Source organism: Lithobates pipiens, unplaced genomic scaffold (assembly GCF_037356315.1).
Source record: "Lithobates pipiens isolate NorthernLeopardFrog02 unplaced genomic scaffold, aLitPip1_a1.2 Scaffold_13, whole genome shotgun sequence".
Classification (NCBI taxonomy): Eukaryota; Metazoa; Chordata; class Amphibia; order Anura; family Ranidae; genus Lithobates; species Lithobates pipiens.
The window spans coordinates 246,132,285-246,158,629 of NW_027507718.1; the positions used below are offsets into that span (position 1 = coordinate 246,132,285).

At 40.9% G+C, this 26,345-nt stretch overlaps 1 protein-coding gene across 13 annotated transcripts in view; it reads right to left on the minus strand.

Annotated features, from left to right (window-relative positions):
* The window catches only part of SLC4A4 (solute carrier family 4 member 4), a 310,000-nt gene that overhangs the window by 166,623 nt on the left and 117,032 nt on the right, over positions 1–26,345 (minus strand). For all 13 annotated transcript variants that reach the window (XM_077476447.1, XM_077476449.1, XM_077476455.1 and 10 more), the window contains exon 3: positions 14,085–14,270. In XM_077476447.1, the coding sequence (XP_077332573.1) occupies positions 14,085–14,270 (186 nt within the window). The remainder of the gene's footprint in view (positions 1–14,084; positions 14,271–26,345) is intronic.

Below are 26,345 nucleotides of genomic sequence, written 5' to 3' on the forward strand. Positions count from 1 at the left end.
GATTGTCCTAGGTATACTTACTGATAGGATCCAAGTACATGGACCGCAACGTCTGGGCTACTTGCCTGATAGAGGTATTACTTTTCTGTGACATACTTTCTAGGTTTTATGGGCTTTAAGGAATTGTTTTCACGGAAAGTGTACTGGTGACAGAACAAAGCAGTATCATATACTGGAATATGCTATCACATCTAAATTTTTAATATAGAAGGTATAAAAAATTTGCCTCTCAAACACAAAGCCTGGAGCATCTTCAAATATAAGAAATAAGGTCTTGTTTACACTTGTGTTTGGGGGGGGGGTGGGATTTAGCATTATAATGTCCCCCAACTGCTCCCCCTAATTCTGAAAAGGCAGTGGAGAGAGAAGTACATATGCTAGAATTGTCCCTGTGACCCAATAATACAATGCCATCTCACCCCACGTCAAATGCTCTCTGAATAATGATCCAAACGTGGATCATTCTTTAGAGAGCAACACAAGTGTAAACTAGCTTTTAGTCATGTGTAGTGATAAATAGCTTTCAAGAGGTAGAGATATTTCATTACTTAAAGTGGTTGTAAACCCTTACAGGCCACTTTTTGCTACATGTAAGCCTATATTAAGGCTTACCTGTAGCTGCCCAGGATATCTCCTAAACCTGCACTGTTTAGGAGATATCCCCTGTATATGCATGTGCCGACGTCACGGGCACATGCACACTGAAGCAATGGCAATGGCGTGCCGTTTCCTTCAGTGAGTGTGCCGTTACCTGCGGCTCCTGTGTGCATTGCGTGGGAGTGACGTCATCGCAAATCTGGGCAATCACAGCGCCGGAACTGCGATACCTAGAAGTAACCCCCGGGAGTGATGTCGCTGGTCAGTGCTATGTACAGGCACCGCAGCGAGGGCTTTCATCTCAGGTGAGTATTACATAATGAGCTAATATGCTATGCATACTAGCTCCTGATGCATTTGTCTTGCAGGTGTTTTTTTTTTTTTTCAAAGTGGCTTTACAACCAGTAAACAATATTCTTATTCTACAAAAATAATCCACACACATCCACCACTTAATGACCCTGTGATCTATTTTTCATGAAATGATTGTGTTTTTCTGCCTTCTTGTAAAGTCGTCCATGAAATCCTGAACTTCTGCCTTTCCTGCTCACTTCCGTTAGCTTAGGGCGAGCAGTACATACTATTTGTAGTCACGTGCACTGCTCTAGACACACTACAAATCCCATAGTCCATCTCAGGAACAAGCAAGAGCAGGTGGCTATGTATAGTGGGGCCACGGAGAATAAACATAGCAATACTCTAACAGGAAGTCGGGTTACAGGAAAAAAATATGAAGGTTTGGAGGAGGCTGGGAGCTATAGTAATTTAGGTAATTTTTTTAGGTAATAAATACTAGATTAGATCAATAGATTAAAAAATAAATAAAACAGAGTATAAGATGACTTTAATAAAGAATTTGGCTAATCACATTTTCTTCTAAAACTGAAGAATCATTTAGCTAAAAATGTTTTTGGATATACAGCACCACTTACTTCTAATTAATCCTGCTTGCTGTTGTGTTGGGTACTGTAAAAATTTTTATTTTTTATTATTTTTACAGAATGCACAGTATTCTGTGAATGGAGGAAGTAATCCTATCGTTTATCCACTTCTCCTCGATTCTCCTCAATTCACAGAATGTTTTGCATTCTGTTAAAATGATACAAGGAGTTTTGTAAATGTAGGAGTAGGGCAAAAGGGGAGAGTTAGCGGTGTGATTCTTCAGTTACAGCCAAAGCTGTTAACCGGTGCAAAGCTACCCTGTTTCTCCGAATATAAGACCTAGCGCGATTGTCGGTGATGGCTGTTAAAGTCCTTGTAGGTCTTATTTACAGGGTAGGGCTTATTTTCAGGGAAACAGGGTAGGGATTATATTGCAGGCATCACCGACAATCACGCTAGGTCTTATTTTCGGGGAAACAGGGTAGAAGTTCATCACTGTCAGGAGGATCTGGAATCACCGAAGGGATGATTTTTACAGTAAACAGCTGCCAGCAGGCCACAGGTTATGTCAATGGTACTGTATATCTAAAACGTAAACTTCAGCTTAGAAATAAAAACTTATATGTACAGCTACACCTCCTGCACTATAGGCCACAACTGCATAATGCACATACGTGAGTAAACCCTTCAGAAATAATGATAGCCAAACAGTAAAGATATTAACATGAACTAAGAAAGACCTGTTTAATCTAATAATAAACAAAAAGTTGCTGCTTGCACAAATATGTGTTCAAACAATTGATAAATATGGTATAGCAAAATAAATATATGCTGCGCTACCAATCTAAATAACATATAAAATAAATAATAAGTTGCAAAAAAATAAATATATATATTGAGTGTAGAAAATAATAATAAATCATTTCATAATAGTGACAGTTCACCCAAAGATAAATAATTGTGACTTCCACAACCAAGAGATCTTCATATGGTACTAAGCCACTGCTTCCTGATCACCACTATGCTCTCACCTTAATGGTGTGATATATACACATGTACAATCACATCCAGATTGCTTGTTTCCAGTTAGTGTCTCATACCTAGGTCCCCCTGTAGTATAGCCTCCTGCTCCCTAGGTTACTTGTGACCTGTTAGATCTCCCTCCAGGTTAATAGCATACGACCATTAAGAACGTCTTACCCATACTAGAGCTGCACGATTCTGGGAAAAATGAGAATCACGATTCTTTTGCTTAGAATGAAGATCACGATTCTCTCACGATTCTCAAAAACTGAGATTAAATAAGAAAAAATAAGGCCCACTACAGGGCCATGCTGAGAGTTGTAGTCTTTCCATAACACAGAATCAGCCATGATGGAGTTACACTGCTCAGGACTATACACTGAGCGCTAGAGGGCCTGACTAAGGGTTGTAGTCCCCCCACAAAACGATTGTGCTGGGAGCTGCAGTGCTCCAGCATGACTGATTTTGGCTTATGGGGGACTATAACCCCCCAGCATGATTCTGGTTTATGGGGGACTACAACCCTTATCATGTCCCTATGTTGGGGGGACATATAGCACTGAGGACTCCAACTCCCCAGCATGTCTTATTCTGTATGGGGGACTACAATTCCCAGCAGGGACCTGTGTATAGTAGTGAGGACTCCACATAGGGCCATAATCCCCATACAACAGTAATGCTGGGGGTTGCAGTGCCCCATAATATAGAATCCACCATGCTGGGGGTTGTAGTCCTCTGTCCACCAGCCTTATTACTTAACTCTACACTACATGCTGTAGTCCACTCCAGTCCTCAGTACTGTATGTCACCACCTCCCTAGAATCAGCCACGCTGGGAGTTGTAGACCAACATTGCAGTGCGCACTCACTGCTGTTTCCCGGCCACTGTACCCACTCATGCCCAGACAGTGGCGCGCTGCATCACGAGCTCCGTTGACTGACGTCAGTTCCAGTGGCTGACGTCAGTTCCGATATCCGCCATTTGCGTTCCACACTGGTTACGTGAAACCAACGGAGCTAAATCGAATATCGCGGGTCATCCAGACTTTAGATTGTGTGGGGGGATGAATCAAGATCGCGATCTTTTCGTGATTAATCGTGCACCTCTAACCCATACGCTATATGAATACTTCCATATCACGTGGAAAGAGAAGGGATGCCCTGATAGTGTGATATTGTAAAGGAACAATTTATTGTGCTAAAAAATGCTGCTTACATAAAAAAAATCACTGCGTTAACAGGGGTACTGTTCTTTCTGATCTGATGTCACTTCCGGACTGTGATCCCTCAGGCTCCGACCTATGCGCTACGTCATGTGCCACATGACTTCATCAGAGAAAAAAAACAATTATTCACCTTTTGATGAACTGCCACTAACTGATTTATTAATATTTCCTACACTCAATATATATGACGTACATTTATTTTTTTGCAACATAGTTATTTGGATAGCACGGTACATATTCACAACTGCATAGTCCTTCCATGATGCAATAGCAGCTTCCCTCTTCCTGCTTTATACAAAAAGAAACATTTCATTGTCAGATATTGGACTGCATATTGGTTGTACTCTAGTGAAAGTATAATATAATTATTAAATGGCTTTATATAGACAGAGCTGGCTTTGTAGCACCCTGTTTACAACTTTAGCACCCCACCATGTAAGAACAAAATAATGGTTACTGGGTTGCTAAATCATCCCCTTTCTTACTGACACATCTAAATTACACATGTTGTGTGGTTAACTAGATTTGGTTGTTATCCACAGAACTTGTGTAATTTATATGTCCTTGATTAAAAGGATGAGCTGGCAACCCTGCTTCATACTTTGTTTGCAACTTGGCATCGTTTTTAGAAGCTTCCTCATCTCCTTGGAAACTTTCAGGGTGTTTTGGCAGCTTTTATAAAGGGGAAAGAATAAAAAAGGAAGAGGGTGACAAGCAGGGGCCCCAGTTGGGAGATGTGTCTATTGCCAAGTGTACATGGTATAATAAGGTGAAAATTCCGTGTGGCTGCTGATCACAGGATGGTACCCTCATAACTAAGGCCTGTTATGTAGACAATAATTTCAACAGCTAGTACATTTAAAACAATATTCTGTTTATTTTTTTAATTCACTTCAATTGTAGTCTTCATGTGCTAATTTTAATGCATTTTCCCAATGTCTTGCTATTACTGTATTTTTTTTCAGAAAAGCAAAGCTACAGATAATTATTTTTATACTTTGAATAAATTGTTTCCTATGTGCTAGTAAATTATATCTCACTTCTTCACCTTACAGAACAGTAAAGTGGTTTGTTGCAACATTATATGATGGTATTTAGAGCAAAGGAGACTTTACAGCATGGAGGTACTCAAATCTTTCATTAAGGTACATGTTATAGCTAATTGAGGAGAATACCTAATAGAGGTTTTAGGAATCAGTTTGCTAAAAGTTTGCTAAAAGCAATCTAAGGTGTTGATGCTATCTAGATGGGTCATCATGATCAACTTAGCCCTGGCTGGAATTGGGTGATTAGCCAGGAGAGGGCTTATTGATTTACAGTTTTAATGAGATAGTGTGAATCTAAGAAGATAGAGTAATAGAATTAGACATACAGAGAGTAGTAGGACCAAAAAATGTACTACTGTGGATGACATAGAAACCATTGTGTTCCATAGCAATGATAGCTCTTGCTTTCATAATTGTACTATAAAGTGCTAAGGGATGTCTATTCATTCTGTAGGGTATACTAAATAGAGAACCTCTAGAAAAAAATGTTCAGAACCAATTATCATTGTGTAGGTCTGATGACTTGGCACAGCACATGAAAACTAACAGCTAAGGATAAGCATTTAGTATTTCTACATACATTATGTGCATGAATATACACATAAGGGCTTATTGGCCTGCACATTATATATAAGATAGGGTGACCAGACATCCCCGTTTCCGGATTTGAACAGGGGCTGGGGCAAGTTCACAGTCAGTGCAAAATTAAAAAAATATCTGAATTACATGGGAATGTATCTGAGAGACAGAAATTTTTCATTGCTCTTGGAACCCCTAGCAACCTCTGGAGGAACCCTAGGCTTCCATGGAATCCTGGAGCATGGAGAAAGACTGCTCTTGATGAATGATAGAATGTATTACTAAATTCAGGGAAAGCAAAACCATTTTGAATTATAATCTGCAGTGTCCAGGAGCTCTCAACTTTACTATGGTGGGTGGCCCTGCTAACCAACAATCAGGCACAAGCAGGATTTGGTTAGATCCAGGGTCAATGAGCAGAAACCTTGGTCTTTAATTCTATTCTATACAGAGCACCCCATGTTTTAGGGTCCCATGACATACAAGCACTTAAAGGTATTTTTTCCAATTTAGAAATCCAGACACACCTGCATACGGTTTTGTTTTAAACACAAGGTGCAAAAATCATCATTAATCCATAGGTGCATGCTTGCACACACATATAATATAATCTGTAGGAATTGCTCTTTGAACCTCGAGTTTTTACATGGCACGCAGAAGCATTGTACTGTGATGTTCCTATAGGCGGTGACACCATCCATAGAGATCAACACAAAAACAGCCAACGTTTTCCAAATCCCCTGGTCATTTTTGTGACAGTTCCTCCCACTCTCTGTATTGCTGGACTGTAATGACTGAGGTAGACATGTTCTTACTGCACCATAGTATAACTGTAATATAATCAAATATTACAATTTTGGATATCTATTAGGATAGTGTGGAAAAATGTCATTTTAAGTTGTGGCCAAAGTTTGTGTTACATAAATGTCAAACCAAGTTTCGGTTTGATAGTAGTCAAACAATCAATAGTAGATAGTTTGATAGTAGTGAACTATAATAAGGTGCTTTTCAGTTCAGGTTTGCATATCCGATCAATTTGGGACAGTAAATACATTTATTGTATGGTCCTTACATGGGCTGTCCATTTCTGCAATGGGCTTATCTTTGTTTACATCCAGAAAAAATAGGGAATCAGACATACTTTTCCTATTCAACTAAGCAAATTTTATCATAAACTAATAGCCCAAGTTTATTTACTGTGACAGATTTGTCTTTGTAATTGAAGGAATTTGTTGATTCCAAGTACAATGATCATCTTTTGATCTTGGTCATGTTAAAAAAAAAGTTCACTATAATGTACTAAATGTAAAATGATTATTTACTTAGAAAACAACAAATCATTTTTGATTAGTTAGTTATATATAATCTGTAAAAAATTAAAAACAAAAAAAGCCTTGCATGTAGTGTCTATGTGAAAAATTGCTGAAAAAATCATCTGAACAAAGCATCTAATTTATTAAAATTGTGCTTACACGAGCCGAAGAAACAACAGTATGTCTTCAGAATCCACCACTGCCCAACGTCGGTGTGCGTGATGACATCACATATCTGGCCCTGCCCAGTGCAGTCATGACTTGTGTAAGTGTGATTTTAGTTTTAAATACTACACTATGGGAATCTTCCATTTTCCCCACGTCTCCATTGAGAGTGGTATTTTAAGATTACTGTGCAATTGTGGAGGTGAAAGTGGTTATAGCTGCAAGACAGTCAGGTGCACGGTGATCTCTTTGCAAGATCCTACTATGTGGTAAGAAGTGTGTCACACCAGTGGGAGGTGACTTGGAGCACTTTTTGTTTGCTGTGTCAACACAAAAGCCCCATACACACTATCAGATTTTCTGCTGATTTTTTCCTTCAGATTTACCAAAACCATATAATACGAGGTCAAACCTTAGGAGTTTCAATGTGTATGCAATCAGGCAGGCCCTTGCACTACATGGTTTTGGTAAATCTGAAGACAAAAATCAGCAGGAAATCTGATAGTGTGTATGGGGCTTAACTCTTCACTAGATGTTTCATATGGAGGAATCATAGGATTACTCCATATGAAACATATGGGCATTTCTTTTTCACTTTATGTGTTTAAATGCATGATATATGGTCATTTAAGGATTGTGTATATTTGTTATTTTGAACACCTTTTTACATTTATTATATTAGACGAGTCAGTAAATTTTAAAGGGGACGTGCACTGTTTTTTGGAGTATATATATTCTGTAAAAAGTACAGTTATCAAAAAAATCAACCAATTTTTTGGACAGCTGTCTTTCTCATTTAAGAGATGTAATTAATCTTATGATAGACTAATGAATCTTTTAATTAGCATGTTAGCTCACTTAGCAGCTTCAATGATCAACATTAAAGAAACAATTGTATCTGATTAGTAGCTTATTACAAGCAGTGGCGAGACACTGTGTGCCATGGAGCAGACTGTGAAACACACTCTACAATTGTAAAACAAGAGGCTGGGAGGGATTTAGAGTAGCTGAAAACAGAATAGCTTTGTATTCAATTGCTAGGCCAGCATTGAAATGAGAAGTGCAGGAAAACACATATCATATAAACCAAAAAAAAAAAAGAAATGTTAAGATTTAAGGACTGGGCAATTGAATAGGTCTGCATGAATATGCCATAACTAAAGATAGTCATAATCGGGTAAATCTTTCTTCCAGTACAGCAAATATGGCACTTTTATATTTTCCTGCTAATTGTTAGGCACCATATACTAGATATGCAGAACTATAGTATACCTAATTTATTTTTTCAGCTGCCCGCATAGTGAAAGAATTGCTTCAGTAATCTGTTGAATACAATTTACTAAAACAGATACGGTTTTCTCAAGCTGGCCATATAACGCCAGTTTTTTCTTCCTTTTTTTCTTTCAGCCAGTGGGTTGAGCGAAAGTCAATTAAATCAGCTTCAGTCAAGCAAGGAGGCTTACACACTGATTGAAATTGGGAAGGTTCTTGATCAGTATATTGGCATCTCAAGACCTACAAACAGAAGAAATCTTCCATCAGATTGCAATGGTATAGGAGCAAAGCTCAGCAATAGGTCTTCCAGTGCTAAACAGATGGAGACAGCAGATTCTCCTTCAACACTTATGGGAGGATTTACTAACACTGGTGCACAATGAATCTGGTGTAGCGGTGCATAGTAACCAGTCAGCTTTTAATTTTGGCTTGTTCAATTAAGCTTTGACAATACAGTCTAGGACTGGATACTACAGATTCTGTGTGCTCCAGTTTTAGTAAATCTCCCCCTAAGTGCTGAAGAAGAATCTGCTGTCTCCTTCTGTTTAGCACTGGAAGACCTATTTCTGAGCTTTGCTCCTATACTGCTTGCAGTGTAATGGAAGATTTCTTCTGTTTGAGGGTCTTGAGCTGCCAATATACTGATCAGAATTTGACAGGCTCAGAAGAACCATCCAAATTTCGATCAGTGTCTAAGCCTTAGGCTGGCCATACATAACAAATTTATTGTACAAATTTCATTTAAATTTACCAAAACCATATAATGAGGTCAAAACTAAAAACTTTCAGTTTGTATGTAATCAGGCAGGCCCTTGCTCTACATAGGTGAAGGTAAAGCCAAAGAAAATTGAACAAGAAAATTGTAGAATGTATGGCCAGCTTTAGTTTCCACTGGTTTATGTAAAAGACAAGACAGCTGTCATCTGAAAAGGAAAACTGGTAACAACTATACAAATTGTTTTGGTTATATTTGTTGTTGAATTGCTTATTGTATATCAAAATAAGATGGGAATATGGCAAGAGTTAGAATTTTCATGGGAAAATTGTCATAAAATCATTAGATTGCTCACTATTTACAAAATATTTCAGCCAGTCTTAACCAAGTTTCCATGGAACCCTAGGGGTCCATGGAAACTTGGTTAAGGGACATGTGGTGAACCCTAGGGGTCCACCACAGGTTGCTAGTGATTACTTGACCTGTGACTGATTGACCTTTTATGTCATGATTCCTATGTAGTTACGGGGGCCAACACCACTTAGCAAATCCAGCAGCTTTACACAATTATCTTTCTCGATGTCTGTAGGAGTGCCAATCTTACCACCACTGTAAGGGGGGGGGGGGGGGGGCATACTTCCCACAGGACACAAATGTAATTAGTACAAGAGTTCCAAAGGGGTAAACAGTTTGGAAAGACTGCTATATACAGATAGTAGTATTTTTGTAAAATGTTAAGGGTCCTTTCACACGGAGCACACTCACTGAGAAGACAGGTTACAGGTCTATGTTCGCTCTCCTCTATGGGCAGTCCATGTAGATGGACCACCTGTCCATTTACACCCAACTGCCATCTGATCTGATCCACTGGAAGGGAGGGGAAGTGATTCCCGCCCATCTGTTTTTAGTGGATCAGATGTAGGCAAGTGTAAACAGACACATATACATTTACACCCACCACTCCATAGAGGAGAATAGAGATTCTGGGAGCGGGTCTGCCTGAAAAACGGACCAGTGGACCCGATTGGAACATTCATGTGAAAGGGCCTAACACCTAACTGCCATGTGTCGCAATTGGTATTATGGTGTAAATTGCCCTACAACCTACACAGAACTGTTCACTGTAAGAAAGTGACTGGTACATAAATATTCAAACCTGCATCAGGCTGCTTATCACAACCAAAATTATAAGCTGACACAGATGAGGGGGAAATTATTACTTTTTTTTTGGTATTTTGTTCTTCAAAATTATACAGAACATGGATATTTACAGACTGTCCATTAAATCTGGTTGTTAATAACCCCACTGTAGGGTTTGGTAATAGTGCACACAGATGTGCAAAGTTGTTTATTCATATGACTGACAGAGGTTCTAACCCTTACCCATTCCAAAGCATTTCTGCGAGAAGAGCAAATACAGGCAGGATAGTATTTGCAGTATGGACAGTTGGCTGCAAACCAATAACCCTATGCCTGCACTAATGACACAAATAGAATATTATGTCAATACAGCTTCTATTCGCTATGCGGACACTCACTGTACTTCTTTCGAAAATAATTGTTAAGAGTTACCCACTAGGTAATCACCTAAAAGAGCCACAACCTTTTTTATATTGTTGAATACAAAATTAAAGGATGTTAAACATGCCAAACCTAATCTTTTTAAGAATTTAAAAGTGATAAATGAGAAATGGCCACTTTATATTAATATGATACTCAAAGATAACATCACAGGATTCATTGTAATATAATTAGATAGAGAAGGAAAAATAAAGTCTTTGAAGTATGGCTGGCTTTAAGAAAACCTGAACATAAGATTAAAGAGTTGAGATCTAAACAATTGAAGGGCACTATTATTGAACTGGACACTTGAATGCACACTGGCATATTATGGCCGAGCACAGATAAAACAACATTGTACTGGACCACTATCCATGGGCTAAACTACTGTGATCGTGGATATACAGGGAACTAAAACAATTGACAAATGATATAGCAGCTAAGAACACAAAACATTGGGTGTTTCAGAAATTTTGGTTGGTTGTATACAACATATAATCTTGCAGTTCATAACTTTGAGTGAGATCTTTGTGGGTTCAGGATATATATAATGTTGTATTTAAGTGTTGACTTTTTGATGTAGTGACCTATAGTAGCCTAGCAGAATTCATTCTGTACTGGTGTGTTGGTTTGCTTTTGGCAGAGGGAAATCTTCATGGTTGAAATGGGTTTTTGCACCTAAAGCTGGCCATACATGCTAAGATTTCTCCTGTTCAGCCCACAAGCTAAATGAGAATCATCCCTCCATTGCCCCATCAATACTAAACAACCCGGGTGGACAAATCTGCAGTGCCAACTATTGTATTCTGACAGCCAGCACCTGTGGCTGTCAGAGTACCTGTACAGTGACTACATTGATTGGATGCAAGTGCTACGGATCCAAAAATCTTGCACCCATCTCTGAAAAATCTACTTTTGTTGAGCCGGATGGTACGGACAGTGAAATTTTGGCTGATTCAGCAGGAACTGGACACAATCAATTCATGTATGGCCAACTTAAGAACCATTGCCCAAAGAACTATTTCCTAAATAAGGTGAATAATCTCTCCTTCTCTTTCTCTGCATCTATGCTGGGGACCCTCGTATGTACTACCTGTCTCCCAAGAGAGGAAAAATCTAATCAAGACACCACTCTTTTCAACACGGCCAGTGCATTTCGACTAGCTGCCATGCTCTGTTCACTCTAACTGCAGCTGTGAGACAATAGATGCAGTGAGGTAAACATGGTACAAAAATGTGTACAGATTAAGTAAATTGTCTGGCTGTATTAGGCTTTAATAGTTTCTGACTCACTGATCCACAACAAGTATGCAGAACAGAAGGTCAAAGTAAAGTCTAAACTAATCTGCTTCTGTTCGGTGCTGACCTGTCAACGACAGATCCTAGTCACGATCGGGAGCCAGTGAGAGGGGCCCTCAATCATGAAACCACTGTGATACCCAATCACAATGATTGTATTTGGAACCACACTTCCCATCCTTCAGAACCCTTTAATGGTCCAGCAGCATCTAGCACCAAGAGATTCGAAAGGAAATTGTCCCTGGCTTTCACAATGAATCACTGACTAGTACACATACTTAGTCTGGGTTAATGACTCATAAATTATTGAAGCCAGAGATAGTCAGGGAACTAGCATTTTCAGGAGGCCTGCAATGGCAGTCTTTTTATTTCCTTCAGTACATGGTCCTTTAAAATGACCCTGTAAAACCATTAAATATTTAGAACTAAGCACATTCATGTAAAGCACAGACTGAATATCTACCTCTGGTCACCTGCTTCACTGAACGCTACTCAGATCATTCAGGTCCAACAAAGTCCACTGGGAAATCCAAAACCTCTCGGCATGTCTATTTCCAGGATCCTCCACAGCTCTCAATGGTTCTGATTGCTCATTACAGATTATAGTAGTGGTGCAGAGGTCATTGAGATCAATGAGAGCTGAGGGGGACCCTAAAGATTTAGAACTAAGCACACACCCGTAAAGCACAGACTGAATATCTACCTCTGGTCACCTGCTCCACTGAACGCTGCTCAGATAATTCAGGTCCAACAAAGTCCACTGGGAAATCCAAAACCTCTCGGCATGTCCATTTCCTGGATCCTCCAGAGCTCTCAATGGTTCCGATTGCTCATTACAGATTATAGTAGTGGTGCAGAGGTCATTGAGATCAGTGAGAGCTGAGGGGGACCACTCATTACAGGTTATAGTAGTGGTGCGGAGATCACTGAGATCAGTGAGAGCTGAGGGGGACCCTAAAGATTGACACTCTTGAAGTGTTTGTTTCCTTGCAGATGTCCAGGTCCAGTCACCAGGAACCAAGCAGTGTTCAGTGGTATGTACAGCAGGAAAGGTATAGCTACTTTTCTTTTGAAGGGGATGCTTTTCTAATGATTTTTACTTATGTGACAGGGTCACTTTAATATTGTCTGCAACCCACTCATAGATGTTGAGGTAAATATGGGCTTGATGGAATTACATTAAACAAACATATTGTTACAGTGATTACAGTATGTTTCCCAGCAATCATTTTTATAAACACAAAGTCAATACAAACGGATGTCATGTTAGTTACTATAATTTGATTTTCAGTAATATTGTGGAAATATTAAATTCAGCTTAACTGAAAGTCAAACACGAAATATATCCAGATGTCTGACTCAGCCAGGCCTTAGTACTTTAGTGGTATAAGGATCAGAATAGCATGATACAGGGTGAACCTGCTGTAAATTACTTGGTAAACACAAGGGCCCCTTTTAGACAGGGCAGACTCTGTCAGTCTGTCAGACCCAATCAGTCCGCTGGTGTGAAACAGTATATTTTCAAACAAACATTTTTACAAACATTAATAAGGAGATTTGTACAAAAAATGTTCAAAAGAACGTAACCCCTTCACGCCACCATCTCCCGACCCTTTAAGAGCTTCTAAATGCAGGGAGGCGATGCGGGCATTCGGGTCATGTGACTACTGTGATTGGCTGCCACAGCAATCACATGATCAGAAAGTTCCCGATCAAAAGTATTTAACATGAGCTTTCTGATCTCCGCCGGTGATTGTGCTGGTAGCGTGCAGGGCTTACTTTCAGCACAGAAAACCACATACACTGGATGTATCCCCTTCATTTTCCTTTGAATTTTCTCATTACTACACTCGAAAATGAACATTGATTTAACTATACTAACAATTAGAAAATCCATCAAATGTTCTTAATACAAAAAATGTTGAATTAAATTCTACTAGTGTATGGCCAGCTTAATTGTATGGTATTACCTTTACTGTACTGAACTGTAACAAAACTGGCTGGCAATTTACTGAGACCACAATGTATAAAGCCAGCCACTCAGTGTACTCTCGATAAAGGAATCCTTTTATTGGCTACATATAAAATGACACAGCACCAGAAATACAATGCGTTTCGGTCTATACAGCCTTCCTCCCTTCCTTGGAGCATACCACGATTTGCTATGAGGAAGCCTGTATAGGCTGAAATGCATTGCATTTCTGATGATGTATTTCTGATGCTGTGTCATTTTTTATGTAGCCAATAAAATGATTTATTTATTGAGAGTGCACCGAGTTTACCCACTTTATACATTGTGGCCTTATGCTTTGGGAGATAAAAGCCCCAGCCTGAGCTCCGGTTTCCAGCATCTGAATCTTGAATATAGCAGTTGAGCTAGGGTAAGGTTGGTCACATTTACTCACTGAGAGGCTTAAGGATGTTGGAGCCTTGGTCATCTGCATTTTCAGTGTCAGATTTCTCAATGTCAGAATAATTCTCTGATTTGTCTTTGTCTTTTTTGTCTTTTTGGCTGGTTCTACTGCGTCTATGACGTCTTCTCCTCCTATAGCTCTTGGGAACATGGACTCCTATGTAGACAGTGTGGTGACCTAGGAGACAAATGCAGAATGGTGTCATTATATGTCATCTTATTAGGTGATGCGTTTCAAGCACAAGTTAATTGCAGGCATTAGCACATCTATCAGCAGCATAGATTACATACTATCAGCAGCATGGAATAAATACAAATGGCACTGCCCAACTACAAATAAGAGCCACAACCATATATTATCCTACATTCACTTTAAACAATCAAATCAAAATGGCTACATTAGATTCCTCAGCTTCATACTGATGAATGCTTCTATATATGTGTGAAGGATATACAGCAGGGATCTGCAATTAGCGGACCTCCAGCTGTTGCAAAACTACAAGTCCCATCATGCCTCTGCCTCTGGGTGTCATGCTTGTGGCTGTCAGAGTCTTGCTATGCCTCATGGGATTCGTAGTTCTGCAACAGCTGGAGGTCCGCTAATTGCCGATCCCTGATATACAGTATCTCACTAAAGTGATACACCTCTAACATTTTTGTAAATATTTTATTATACCTTTTCATGTGACAACACTGAAGAAATAACACTTTGCTACAATGTAAAGTAGTGAGTGTACAGCTTGTATAAAAGTGTAAATTTGCTGTCCTCTCAAAATAACTCAACACACAGGCTTAGCCCTTGTATACACGGTCGGAGATTCCGACGGAATGTGTCCGATCGTAAAGTTTTGTCGGATATTCCGACTGTGTGTGGTCTGCATCGGACTGTTTCCGTCGGAATATCCGTCGGACCAACTTTTCCAACTTGCCGGAAATATTTTCCGACAAAATGCTCCAATCGGACATACTCCGATCATGTGTAGAGAATTCCGATCGGACAAAGTGCCACGCATGCTCAGATCAAATTCCTACACCAAAGCTATTGGCTACTAGCGTGAACATAGTCCCGTCGTAACGAAATAACGGCATCACGTAGGATTTTCCGATAACTTTGTCCGACCGTGTGTATACAACAGTTTCGGACAAAATCCGCCGGACAAAATCCGCCGGACAAAATATGACGGATTTGGTTGTCGGAATCTCCGACCGTGTGTACAAGGGCTTAGGATCTGAAAAAAAGAATTGTTGCTCAACATAAAGATGACCTAGGCTTTAAAAAGAATGCCAAGTCCCTGAAACTGAGCTTCAGCACGGTGGCCAAGACCATACAGCGGTTTAACAGGACAGGTTCCACTCAGAACAGGCCTCGCCATGGTCGACCAAAGAAGTTGAGTGCACATGCTCAGTATCATATCCAGAGGTTGTCTTTGAGAAATAGACATACGAGTGCTGCCAGCATTGCTGCAGAGGTTGAAGGGGTGGGGGGACAGCCTGTCAGTGCTCAGACCATACACCACACACCGCATCAAATTGGTCTGCTTGGCTGTCATCTCAGAAGGAAGCCTCTTCTAAAGATGATGCACAAGAAAGCCCGCAAACAGTTTGCTGAAGACAAGCAGACTAAGGACATGGATTACTGGAATCATGTCCTGTGGTCTGATGAGACCAAGATAAATTTATTTGGTTCAGATGGTGTCAAGCGTGTGTGGGGGCAACCAGGTGAGGAGTACAAAGACAAGTGTGTCTTGCCTACAGTCAACCATGGTGGTTGGAGTGTCATGGTCTGAGGCTGCATGAGTGTCAACAGAAAATAGAAGGGAAATCTTCCTGTGACAACTGTCTAAGATAGGATATCTCTCACATTTGAAAGATGAAAAAAAAAAAATGTTTGACTTTAGATGAACTTCAAAAATCTTTTCTGCAGATATACGTACGTTTAATTTATAAGTGTGTGAAAATATAGCATACTGTATCAGATCAAAATTCTTTAGCAAATATAAATAAGAATAAGTCACAAAAACAATGAAACTGAATTACGAGCATCTGAATGGGTTCCAAATAATTGAGTCCAAGCTATTTGCAGCAAATTGTTCTCATGAGAAAGCATCATTGTATAGTAGATAGGAAGTGTACTAGAAACACAAAAGTAAGCATAGTGTTGATTGTTTCCTGGGAGTCACCATGTGAAGGAGCAGAACATGAACTGATCTAAAGATATAAACTGACAGATTTTTGACTCCACTTTAATGGCTTTTTGCTTGCATTTTAGAGGGCAGCACGGTGGCTAGAGCTTCTACCCAGCAGCACTAGGATCGTCAGTTCCAATCCCAACCATGGCACACCATGGTAGGTTAACTGGCTCAAATCTAAATTGGCCCTAGTATATGTATTATATGTATGAATGTGAGTTAGAGACATTAGATTGCAAGCTCTTTGAGAGCGGGGACTGATGTGAATGTGCAATAGTATCTGTGTAGCACTGTGTAAATTGACAGCACTATATACCCTGTTTCAGGGGTCAAGTCCTGGGGGGGGGGAAGTGTGGGAACTCCCACCCAAGATCCACTCCCCCACCAAAAAATAAATAAAAAATGATACGCTCATATGCACGAACGCTTTAAAAGTGGTATTTTTCATCCAATTTTCGCATTGCGTGTATGAAGCTTAACTGTTAGTACATAAAAAAAAAAACAATCCTCAATAGACATAAATACGGTAATTCTCTGAATAATCAGCATTCATTCAATTGTGCTTCCATGTAAATGTGAATGGGGAATGTTATTTTGTATATAGAGTGTTTATGTGGTGAGTTTACACTTTTCATTGAACAGAGTTTGGATAACACAGGGTTAAACGGAAAGGTCATAAATGAACTGCACATTATCTGGACAGAATGCTTGGGGAGACAGATATGTTATCCTGCTTAGGAGATGTATGTTAGCTTGGGGGGGCTGCAAACTCTGCAGGGGCTCCAACACACACTCACTGCTATTCCAACCCTTCACATGTTTCCACATAAACTTCCCTCCTGGCATTAAACTTTGCCAGGTATTGTGCTCAGCTTACCACCCCAAACTGATGTTCTTCCCTCAGCTCACCTCTCTCCCTGCATGTCCTGTGAGCAGAAAAGCTGTGCTCCCCCTCTGGGTTCTCTCATCATATGGCACTGAAGATAGAGGAGGGGGGGATTCAGTGAGCCACATAGAGCGAGTATACAGGAGACTGGGGGGGGGGGGGAGATGAGGAGATAGAAAATCAGGAGGGGCAGGCGGGGAGGAGCGCATCACGAGAGGTCTGACTAAATACAATCTCTTAGCAGCAGGGACCTGATCTACCCGTCGCCTAGCTGTGATTGACAGGTAGATCGAAGAGGAAGCTGTCATGGGGCCCCCTACTGGCAATGCCTGAATGGTCAGTCCACCCCTGGTGTGTGGCACTTACTATAGCGAGCTGTATCGGAGGCTTCTGGTGTAGCACCTGTCACACAGCTCACATACTTCAAAGTCTTGCAGGATGCGGCTGCTAGTGGGAACTGAGTTCCTGTTGTGGAAAAAGTACAGGAACTCCGTTCCCATGCGTTCCTGCAGGACTTGAGCCCTGCCCTGTTTCACCGAAAATAAGACCTAGCATGATTGTCGGTGAATGCTGCAATATAAGCTCTACCCCCAAATAAGCCCTACCCCATTTCCCCAAAAATAAGTCTTACCCTGAAAATAAGACCTACAAGGACTTTAACTAGGGCTCATTTGGGGGGTAGGGCTACCATCACCGACAATCACGCTAGGTCTTATTTTCGGGGAAAGAAACAGGGTAAGTACCTATAATATTAATTCAAGTCACAATGTGCAATAGTTATCATTTTCTGGCAATGAGACGAGGAATCCTATAATTTTCAATTTTTCATATAGACACCAAACACCCATAAAGGACTATTTCCAACTTTGATCATTTTGGAATTCATGGTTTTCTAGACAATTTCTTCCTTTAACAAATTAATTTAGGCACCTTTGGTTTCCCTGTCTAATCCCTACAATCAACAAGTTATTCATGAACATCTACCCTGTATGCAACTGCAACCGCGTGTCCCTGATGACGTCATTTGCGATGAAACACATTGAGGGGACCCGGAACCCATGATGTCATTGTACATGTGCACCTCGCCGAGGATTATGGGTATTGTAATTTTAGATGCCATTTTAAAGGCCATGTCTATGTCTAGATATCAGCCATATTTACATTATTTGGAGCTCTTTTGCATTTACCTGACTTTATAATCACTTTTAGGTAGATGCTTCTATATAGGAAGCTGAGAATCTGGGGAAAATGTGGCAGACCAGTGATGATCTTAAGACTGGCTGAACAGATCCCTTGGTAGGTAAAACAGTCTGCATATAGAGTATATGAATGTGAACACATTCATATACACACACACACACACACACACACACACACACACACACACACACACACAAACACACAAGCACTGCATTTGATTGTTTACTCTTGATATCTGGCAGTGAATTGGTCATGCATCCTATTTTCATAATCTATAATGTGCACGTAGTCAAAAGATTACACAGATTGTCTACTACTGTTTGCACCTTTAGTCCCACTAGCTTATCCAGCTTCATGTCTATTATTGTGTCTTAAGAAAACATACCAGTGATGCTGCATGCAGGGAAAATTGCCCAGGGAATACAGAAGAGCTTCTGGTAAGCAAAATACATGGCTAGCGGAGGTGTTCTGTCAAATTAGCCAACTCATCAGAAACTCCAACAGCCTCACTTCTGGTTTCTTTAAACCATCATTAATTGGAGATTTCGACTAACTGCTGCTTGCACACAACCCTGGCAACCATTTCAGTACGTTGCATGATATTTTGGGTGGAGATTGTTACTCGCTCCGATACTAACCAACAAAATGTCCATCTCCGAGGAGGTGACAACTTCATCCTCGTTAGCCGGAGTGGTGTCAAAACAGCAAAATCTTCCTGTACCAAACTGTATTCGGTTGTCGGTTTTGTGTCCAAACAGAAATCCGTCAAAATCTCCAATTACTGATGGTTTAAAGCAGGGATATGCAATTAGCGGACCTCCAGCTGTTGCAAAACTACAAGTCCCATCATGCCTCTGCCTCTGGGTGTCATGCTTGTGGCTGTCAGTGTCTTGCTATGCCTCATGGGACTTGTAGTTCTGCAACAGCTGGAGGTCGGCTAATTGCATATCCCTGGTTTAAAGAAACCAGAAGTGACGTTGGTTGGAGTTTCTGACGAGTTGGCTAATTTGACAGAACAGAGAAAATAAAACATAATACACCTAACAAAGGAACATGCAAATGACACAAAAAGGGCCAACTTAGTGCCAGTACAGACATCTTTGTGGTTCACCCCACATAGGTTTCAACAGCATTTTCTGCTAATTTGGGGTTTTATGAATTCAAACATTACTCCATGAAATGCCTAAGATTTTAACCTGAGCACATTCGCCCATCTCTACATGTGAGAAAAAGCACGCTATGATGAAATGCTGTTTGAGGAAATAGTAAGAACAAAAAAGCGCACACAGTCAAACTAGTGATTCACTAAGCAATGTTAAGAAATAAAAGGGTTGGATATTAACCACTTAAGCCCTGGACCATTTTCCAGCTAAAGGACTAAGTCCCTTTTTTTCGATTCGGCACTGCGTTGTTTTAACTGACAATTGCGCAGTCGTGCGACGTGGCTCCGAAACAAAATTGACATCCTTTTTTTTCACACAAGTAGAGCTTTCTTTTGGTGGTATTTGATCACCCCTGCGGTTTTTATTTTTTGCGCTATAAACAAAAAGAGCAACAATTTTGAAAAAAACGCATTATTTTTTACATTTTGCTATAATAAATATCCCCCAAAAATATATAGAAAACCATTTTTTTCCTCAGTTTAGGCCGATACGTATTCTTCTACATATTTTTGGTTTAAAAAAAAAACTGCAATAAACGTTTATTGATTGGTTTGCGCAAAAGTTATAGCGTCTACAAAATAGGGGATAGTTTTATGGCATTTTTATTAATAATTTTTTTTTTTACTAGTAATGGCGGCAATAAGCAATTTGTATTGTGACTGCGACATTATGGCGGACACATCGGGCAATTTTGACACATTTTTGGGACCATTGGCATTAATATAGCAATCAGTGCAATTAAAAATGAATTGATTACTGTAAAAATGTCACTGGCAGTGAAGGGGTTAACCACTAGGGGGCAGTGTAGGGGTTAAGTGTGAGTGTGTGTGTTTTTTTTTTAACTGTAGGGGGGCGTGGCTTGGCGCCTGACATCACTGATCGTCTTTCCCTATAACAGGTAACAGACGATCAGTGACAGGCTCAGTAGGAAGCACGGGAGAGGTTTGTTTACACTTACCTCTTCTCGTTCTTCAGCTCTGCGACCCGATCGCGGGACACCGGCGGCGTTTGGGTCCGCAGGTCCCGCGGTCACGGTCACGGAGCTCTGGACCGAGTTGCGAGCGTGGTGGCGGCGCGCTCGCGACCCACGGCTGGGCACTTAAAGGGCAACGTACCTGTACGTGCTTGTGCCCAGCCGTGCCATTCTGCCAACGTACATCGGCGTGAGGCGGTCCTTAAGCGGTTAAGGAAATACAGCAACAAACGCAGCCAGTCATAGAATAAGCAATGTAAAAATAATTTTTAGATCTAACAGAAGTTAATAATTATGCTTTTAGCAGCCTCTGTAACTGGTATAGCGGTAATAAGAACCCAATGTGAAATCAAAGCACCCCGCTCTTACATTGAGATATTGTATAGAAGAACTGCGTAATGACTCACCCAACACTTATCCACATATTCCTAATGATTCTTTACAGCAAATGTTCCCAAACTTAATTGGCCTACCGCCCCCTTTTCAGAAAACATAAATTACTCATCGCCCCCGTGGAAATCTACCTTCTTTAAGCGAAAAAACAGATAGATGCAGTGACAGATTTGCATCCTTTATATATTTCTATGTCCTACAACATAGAAAAGAAGGATGTTGCTGTAAATAAGACACTTTGAAATTATAAAATGATTTCTTCAAATTAACCATAGTAACATTCCCATTACACACAGAAAAATAAGATATCGAAGGACAATATTAAAGTAAAAAAAAAAAACGCATAACATTAAAAATAATCCTAATTAGAAGGATTAACCCGGTATTCTGCTATCAGTTTATTATTATTCGGCTCCATTTCTGTCACTGCGATTAGCTATTTGCAGTTGTTTGAACCCACGTTCCTCTAAATATGATGAAGGAAATGCATATATATACTTTTGTAGCATAGAGGAAAGATGAAAGGAGATATACAAGTACGTCCCCACTCCTCCACGTCTCTCTGCACAAGACTGGTCCCTTCAGCTCCTGCACCCCTGAGCTCTACCAGTCTTGAGTTCTGACATTATCAAGCCCACAGCAGCATTCATAGCCCTGCTCTGGACATGAGGACGCCAGGAGCAGTCCACCGCTGGATCGTGGGCAGCGCCACTTGCCAGTAAAAACAAAAGTTTAAGTATAAGGATTTCTAGACATGTTCAAATTTGTTTTGTTTCCTTTTGGATAGATTCTTTATATTATTAATTTTGTTTTGTTGATTTCGCAATTAGCTTCGTTTCATTTGGTTTATTCATTTACTAAAGATAAAGAATTCAAACTTTTATGATGGATTTGAATTTGAAGCGAATCGAAAATATCGGTCCGACCTGAATTCTATGTGAAGAATAGCTCGTTGTTAACCTTCCTGGCGGTTTTCCAGAGTGTGGCTCGGGGTAAAATTTAAGTACCATTAGCAGCAGGGTTTTTTTCTCAGAGAATAGGTGCAAGAACTCCCCCCTTCTCAGTTCCGCCTTGTCTCCGCCCCCTACCCACCTCCAAGCACCATCCCTTGATTCCACCCCCTACCCACCTCCCAGTACTGCCCCAAGTATCATTTGCTAAATAATTTGTGCGAAGAATAGCTCGTTGTTAACCTTCCTGACGGTTTTCCCAAGTGTGGCTTGAGGTTAAATTTACTTACTTCCCCAAGTATCATTTGATAAATAATTTGTATGGAATTTTTTCTTGTCTAATAACACGAAAAGCAGTAATAATAGATGCACTGGAGCCAGCAACAATAGACCCCACCCCAGTAACAATAGGTCCTCCCAAATAACAATAGACCCCACCCCAGTAACAATAGGTCCTCCCAAGTAACAATAGACCCCACCCCAGTAACAATAGGTCCTCCCAAGTAACAATAGACCCCACCCCAGTAATAATAGGTCCTCCTAAGTAACAATAGATTCTCCACCCACCAATAATAGACCCCACCCCAACAACAATAGGTCCTCCCAAGTAACAAAAATTCCCCTCCCAGCAACAATAGACCACATCCCAGTAATAATAGATCCTCCCAAGCAGCAATAGAGTCCCCACCCACCAATAATAGACCCACCTCAACAACAATAGGTCCTCCCAAGCATCATAAATTCCCCTCCCAGCAACAATAGACCCCACCCCACCAACAATAGTTCTCCACACAACAATGGACCCCCCACATAGAAACAATGGACCATCCACAACAAAATACCACCCTCAGCACAAAAGATCCACCCCAGCAACATTAAACCCCCCCCCCCCCAGAAGCATCAACATATCTCCCAACGATCAGCATTAATAGACCCTCCAGCAGCCAGCAACAATAGACCTCTCCCTCAACAGTAGATCGCTACAAGCACCATAAGACCCCCCCCCCCCCAGCAAAAACAGATCCCCACAAGCAATAATAGACACACAGAAAAACAGATCCCCACCAGTGACCATAAATCCCCCAGCAGACAGCATCAATAGACCCTCCAGCACACCCCTTGTTATTATATACATTTGGTGCTGGAGCTGCCGGAACTGCGTGATTAGCGGTAATCCCGAGCCACACTGGAGATTGTATTGCAGGATCCTGATGCAGGCTACTTACCTTGTCCCCAGGATCCTGCAATGTCCCCCCGCTGTGTCTGCGTTCCCTGCAAGCGTTACGATGCAGGGGGTCGGAGCCTGGCGTCAAATTAAAAAAATAGAAATTCATAACACATACAGTACACTGTAATCTTACAGATTACATTACTGTATGAAATCATTTCACATCTATTTTGTCCCTAATGCTTTATTCAATGCCCTGCATGCAGTTTTATATTATATATACCGTTCTTTCTGCCTGGAAACTGCCTGGAAACTTGAGATTGTCTATAGCAACCAAAAAGTGTCCCTTTACATCAAAAGTGATTTTAGACCAGCTAGAAAACAGCGATAAGAACACTTGCAGAATTGAGCGATAGTGAATTGTGGGGAAATTAATTTTATTATTATTATATTATTATTTTTTATAATTATTTATAGTTATTTATTATACTATAATTTATGATTTTGTGTTTCAAACTTTATCATACCCAGGATATCTTCTACGCTCTTGTTTGGACAGATTTAAGTGTGTTATTGCTAAGAATTACAGGCCTACAATATAAAACGCCAAATTTCTATGCAAAACAATTGTACCACTTTGAGACGCAAACATTTGATATAATCATATCACCAGGGTGGCTACAGGAGTTGTAAAGTAATTTTTTTTTTATCTTAATGCATTCTATGCATTAAGATAAAAGACATGTGTGCAGCAGCCTCCCCAACCCCCCCTAATACTTACCCCAGCCCCATCTCTGTCCCAGTCCCTTAGCTGTCCGGTTGAGACATAGCAATCAAAGTCAATTAGCCAATCAGGGGAGAGAGGGGGGCGAGGTCGGACATGCAAAGCTACAGCTCGGCTCGGGTGCCCCCATAGCAAGCTGCTTGCTGTGGGGGCACTCAACAGGAGGGAGGGGCCAGGAGCAGTGAAGAGGGACCGGAGAAGAGGAGGAGCCAGTATGTTCTGTGCAAAACCAACTGCACAGAGGAGGTAAGTATAACATGTTTATTATTTAACCACTTCAATACAGGACACGTTTACCCCCTTCCTGCCCAGGTCAATTTTAAGCTTTCAGCACTGTCGCACTTTGAATGATAATTGCGTGGTTGTGCAACACTCTAACCATATGACATTTTTAAACCTTTGTTTCCCCACAAATATAGCTTTCTTTTGGTGGTATTTGATCACCGCTGGCTTGTTTATTTTTTTGCTCCCCAAATAAAAAGGAATTTTGAAAAACGTTTGTCTTTGTTTCTGTAATAAACTTTTGTAAATAAGTATGTTTTCTCCTTCACTGACGGGCACTCATAGGTACTGATGAGGCTGCACCGATGAGGCACTGATGAGGCAGATGGTCATTGATGAGGCACTAATATGCAGCACTGATGGGCACTGATAAGTGGAACTGATATGCAGCACTGATGGGCACTGATATGCAGCACTGATGGGCACTGATGGGTGGCAATGACGAGCACTGATGGGTAACACTGATGAGGAGGCACTGACAGGCATTACTAATGGGCACTCACTGGCATTACTGATAGGCACTGATTGGCATCCTTTATGGGCACTAATTGGCATCCTTTATGAGTACAGGTGGGCACTGATTGGCATCCTATAGGGGTACAGGTGGGCATTACTGGTGGGGTACTGATGGGCATCACTGGCCGGCATTGGTGGGCACTGCTGATGGGTCTGCACTGATAATCAATGCGCTGGTTATCAGCGCAGACCCCCCCTGTCAGAAGAGCCACTGATTGGCTCTCCTCTACCTGTGCCTTGTCAGCGCGAATGGAGTAGAGCCAATAAACGGCACTTACTGGTTACCATGTGATCAGCTGTGATTGGACACAGCTGATCATGTGGTAAAAAGCCTACATCATAGGCTCTTTACCTAGATTAGAGATGTGGTGTGTCGGATCGACACACCACATCACTAATCGCCACACTGCACGCCCGGGGGGGCTTATGACTCCCAGTCAGGATAACAGAACCACCCCGTGGCCATCATTTTGCATACGGTGGGCGGAAAGTGGTTAAAAAAAACTAAACTTTACATTCACTTTAAGGAGCGGGGTGGCCTCCCGGCCACCATGTCTTTAATAACCATGACTCATTTGCTGTCAGCGGGATTGCCCACTGACAGCAGAATATAAACAAACCAGTGCCGACATGACAGCTTAAGGGGCACAAGCAACAAGTATGTGTCCCCCCTCCTGAACCATACTAGGCCACATGCCCTCAATATGGTAGGGGTTCTTTGGGCAAAGGGGTTCCCCCCCAAGCACCTTGATCCCATGTTGATAAGGACAAGGGTCTCTTCTCTTCCCCAAACCTGGGTGGTGGTTGCGTGGGATTGTGGGCAGGGGGCTTAATCGGAATCTGAAAGCCCCCTTTAAAAAGAAGTATGGGATACATTGTACCCCTATTCATTCACCAAAAAAAGTGTCAAAAAAATCTATAAAAACACAAACACAGTTTTTGAGAAGTCCTTTATAAAAAAGTCCCCGAAGTAAATCCAGCATCAATTAAGATAAACGCCACCTCTGACGACCCGGAAAAAAAAACCTGTCACTTGCCTCCTGATGCCAACATTAAATAAACAATGAGGTGTGGTCACCAATGACCCCACCCCTTTGTTTATTTACTATCTCCACTGGGAACCGGAGCTGTCAGTCGGTGGGTGCCTAGCGATTTGTTAAATAAACAAAGGGCCGGGGTCACCAGTGACACACAAAAGAACACACACACTCATAATGACAAGGCACTCCGCTGCTCTTCCTGTGCTCTCCTCCTATCTCCCTTCTCCAAGCTGGCTGGCGATGGCACTGTCCACTGTTAATGCTTTCCTGTGAAGACTGGAAGTTCAGGGAAGAAGAAATGAGTAAGTAGGAGCCAACATTGAAGGTTGTAAACTTCAAGTACTGGGGTATGAATTCTAAGAAATAGTTTACTGGGGAATTTTTTATTTTATTGTGCTGAGTCTGGTAATCTATAAAAATGCTGCAAGTTTAATATTACTTTAAAGGAAAACTAGGCTACGCCTACTAGTAACTATAATATCTTGGCTATTTCAGTGAAGGTTTACTATCTTCTTAGTCACAATGGTTTTCTAGGCTGTAAGTAAGTAAACGTGCATATTTTCATTCATGCTGGATTGAACTCAACAAGCTTGCCACCCACCCCACCCTCAAATTACTGTAGTGATTGTTAAAATATCATGCCACCCACCCACTGTTTTATTCATTGAGACTTGGCTGACAGACAACTACACTCATTATTATATTCCTG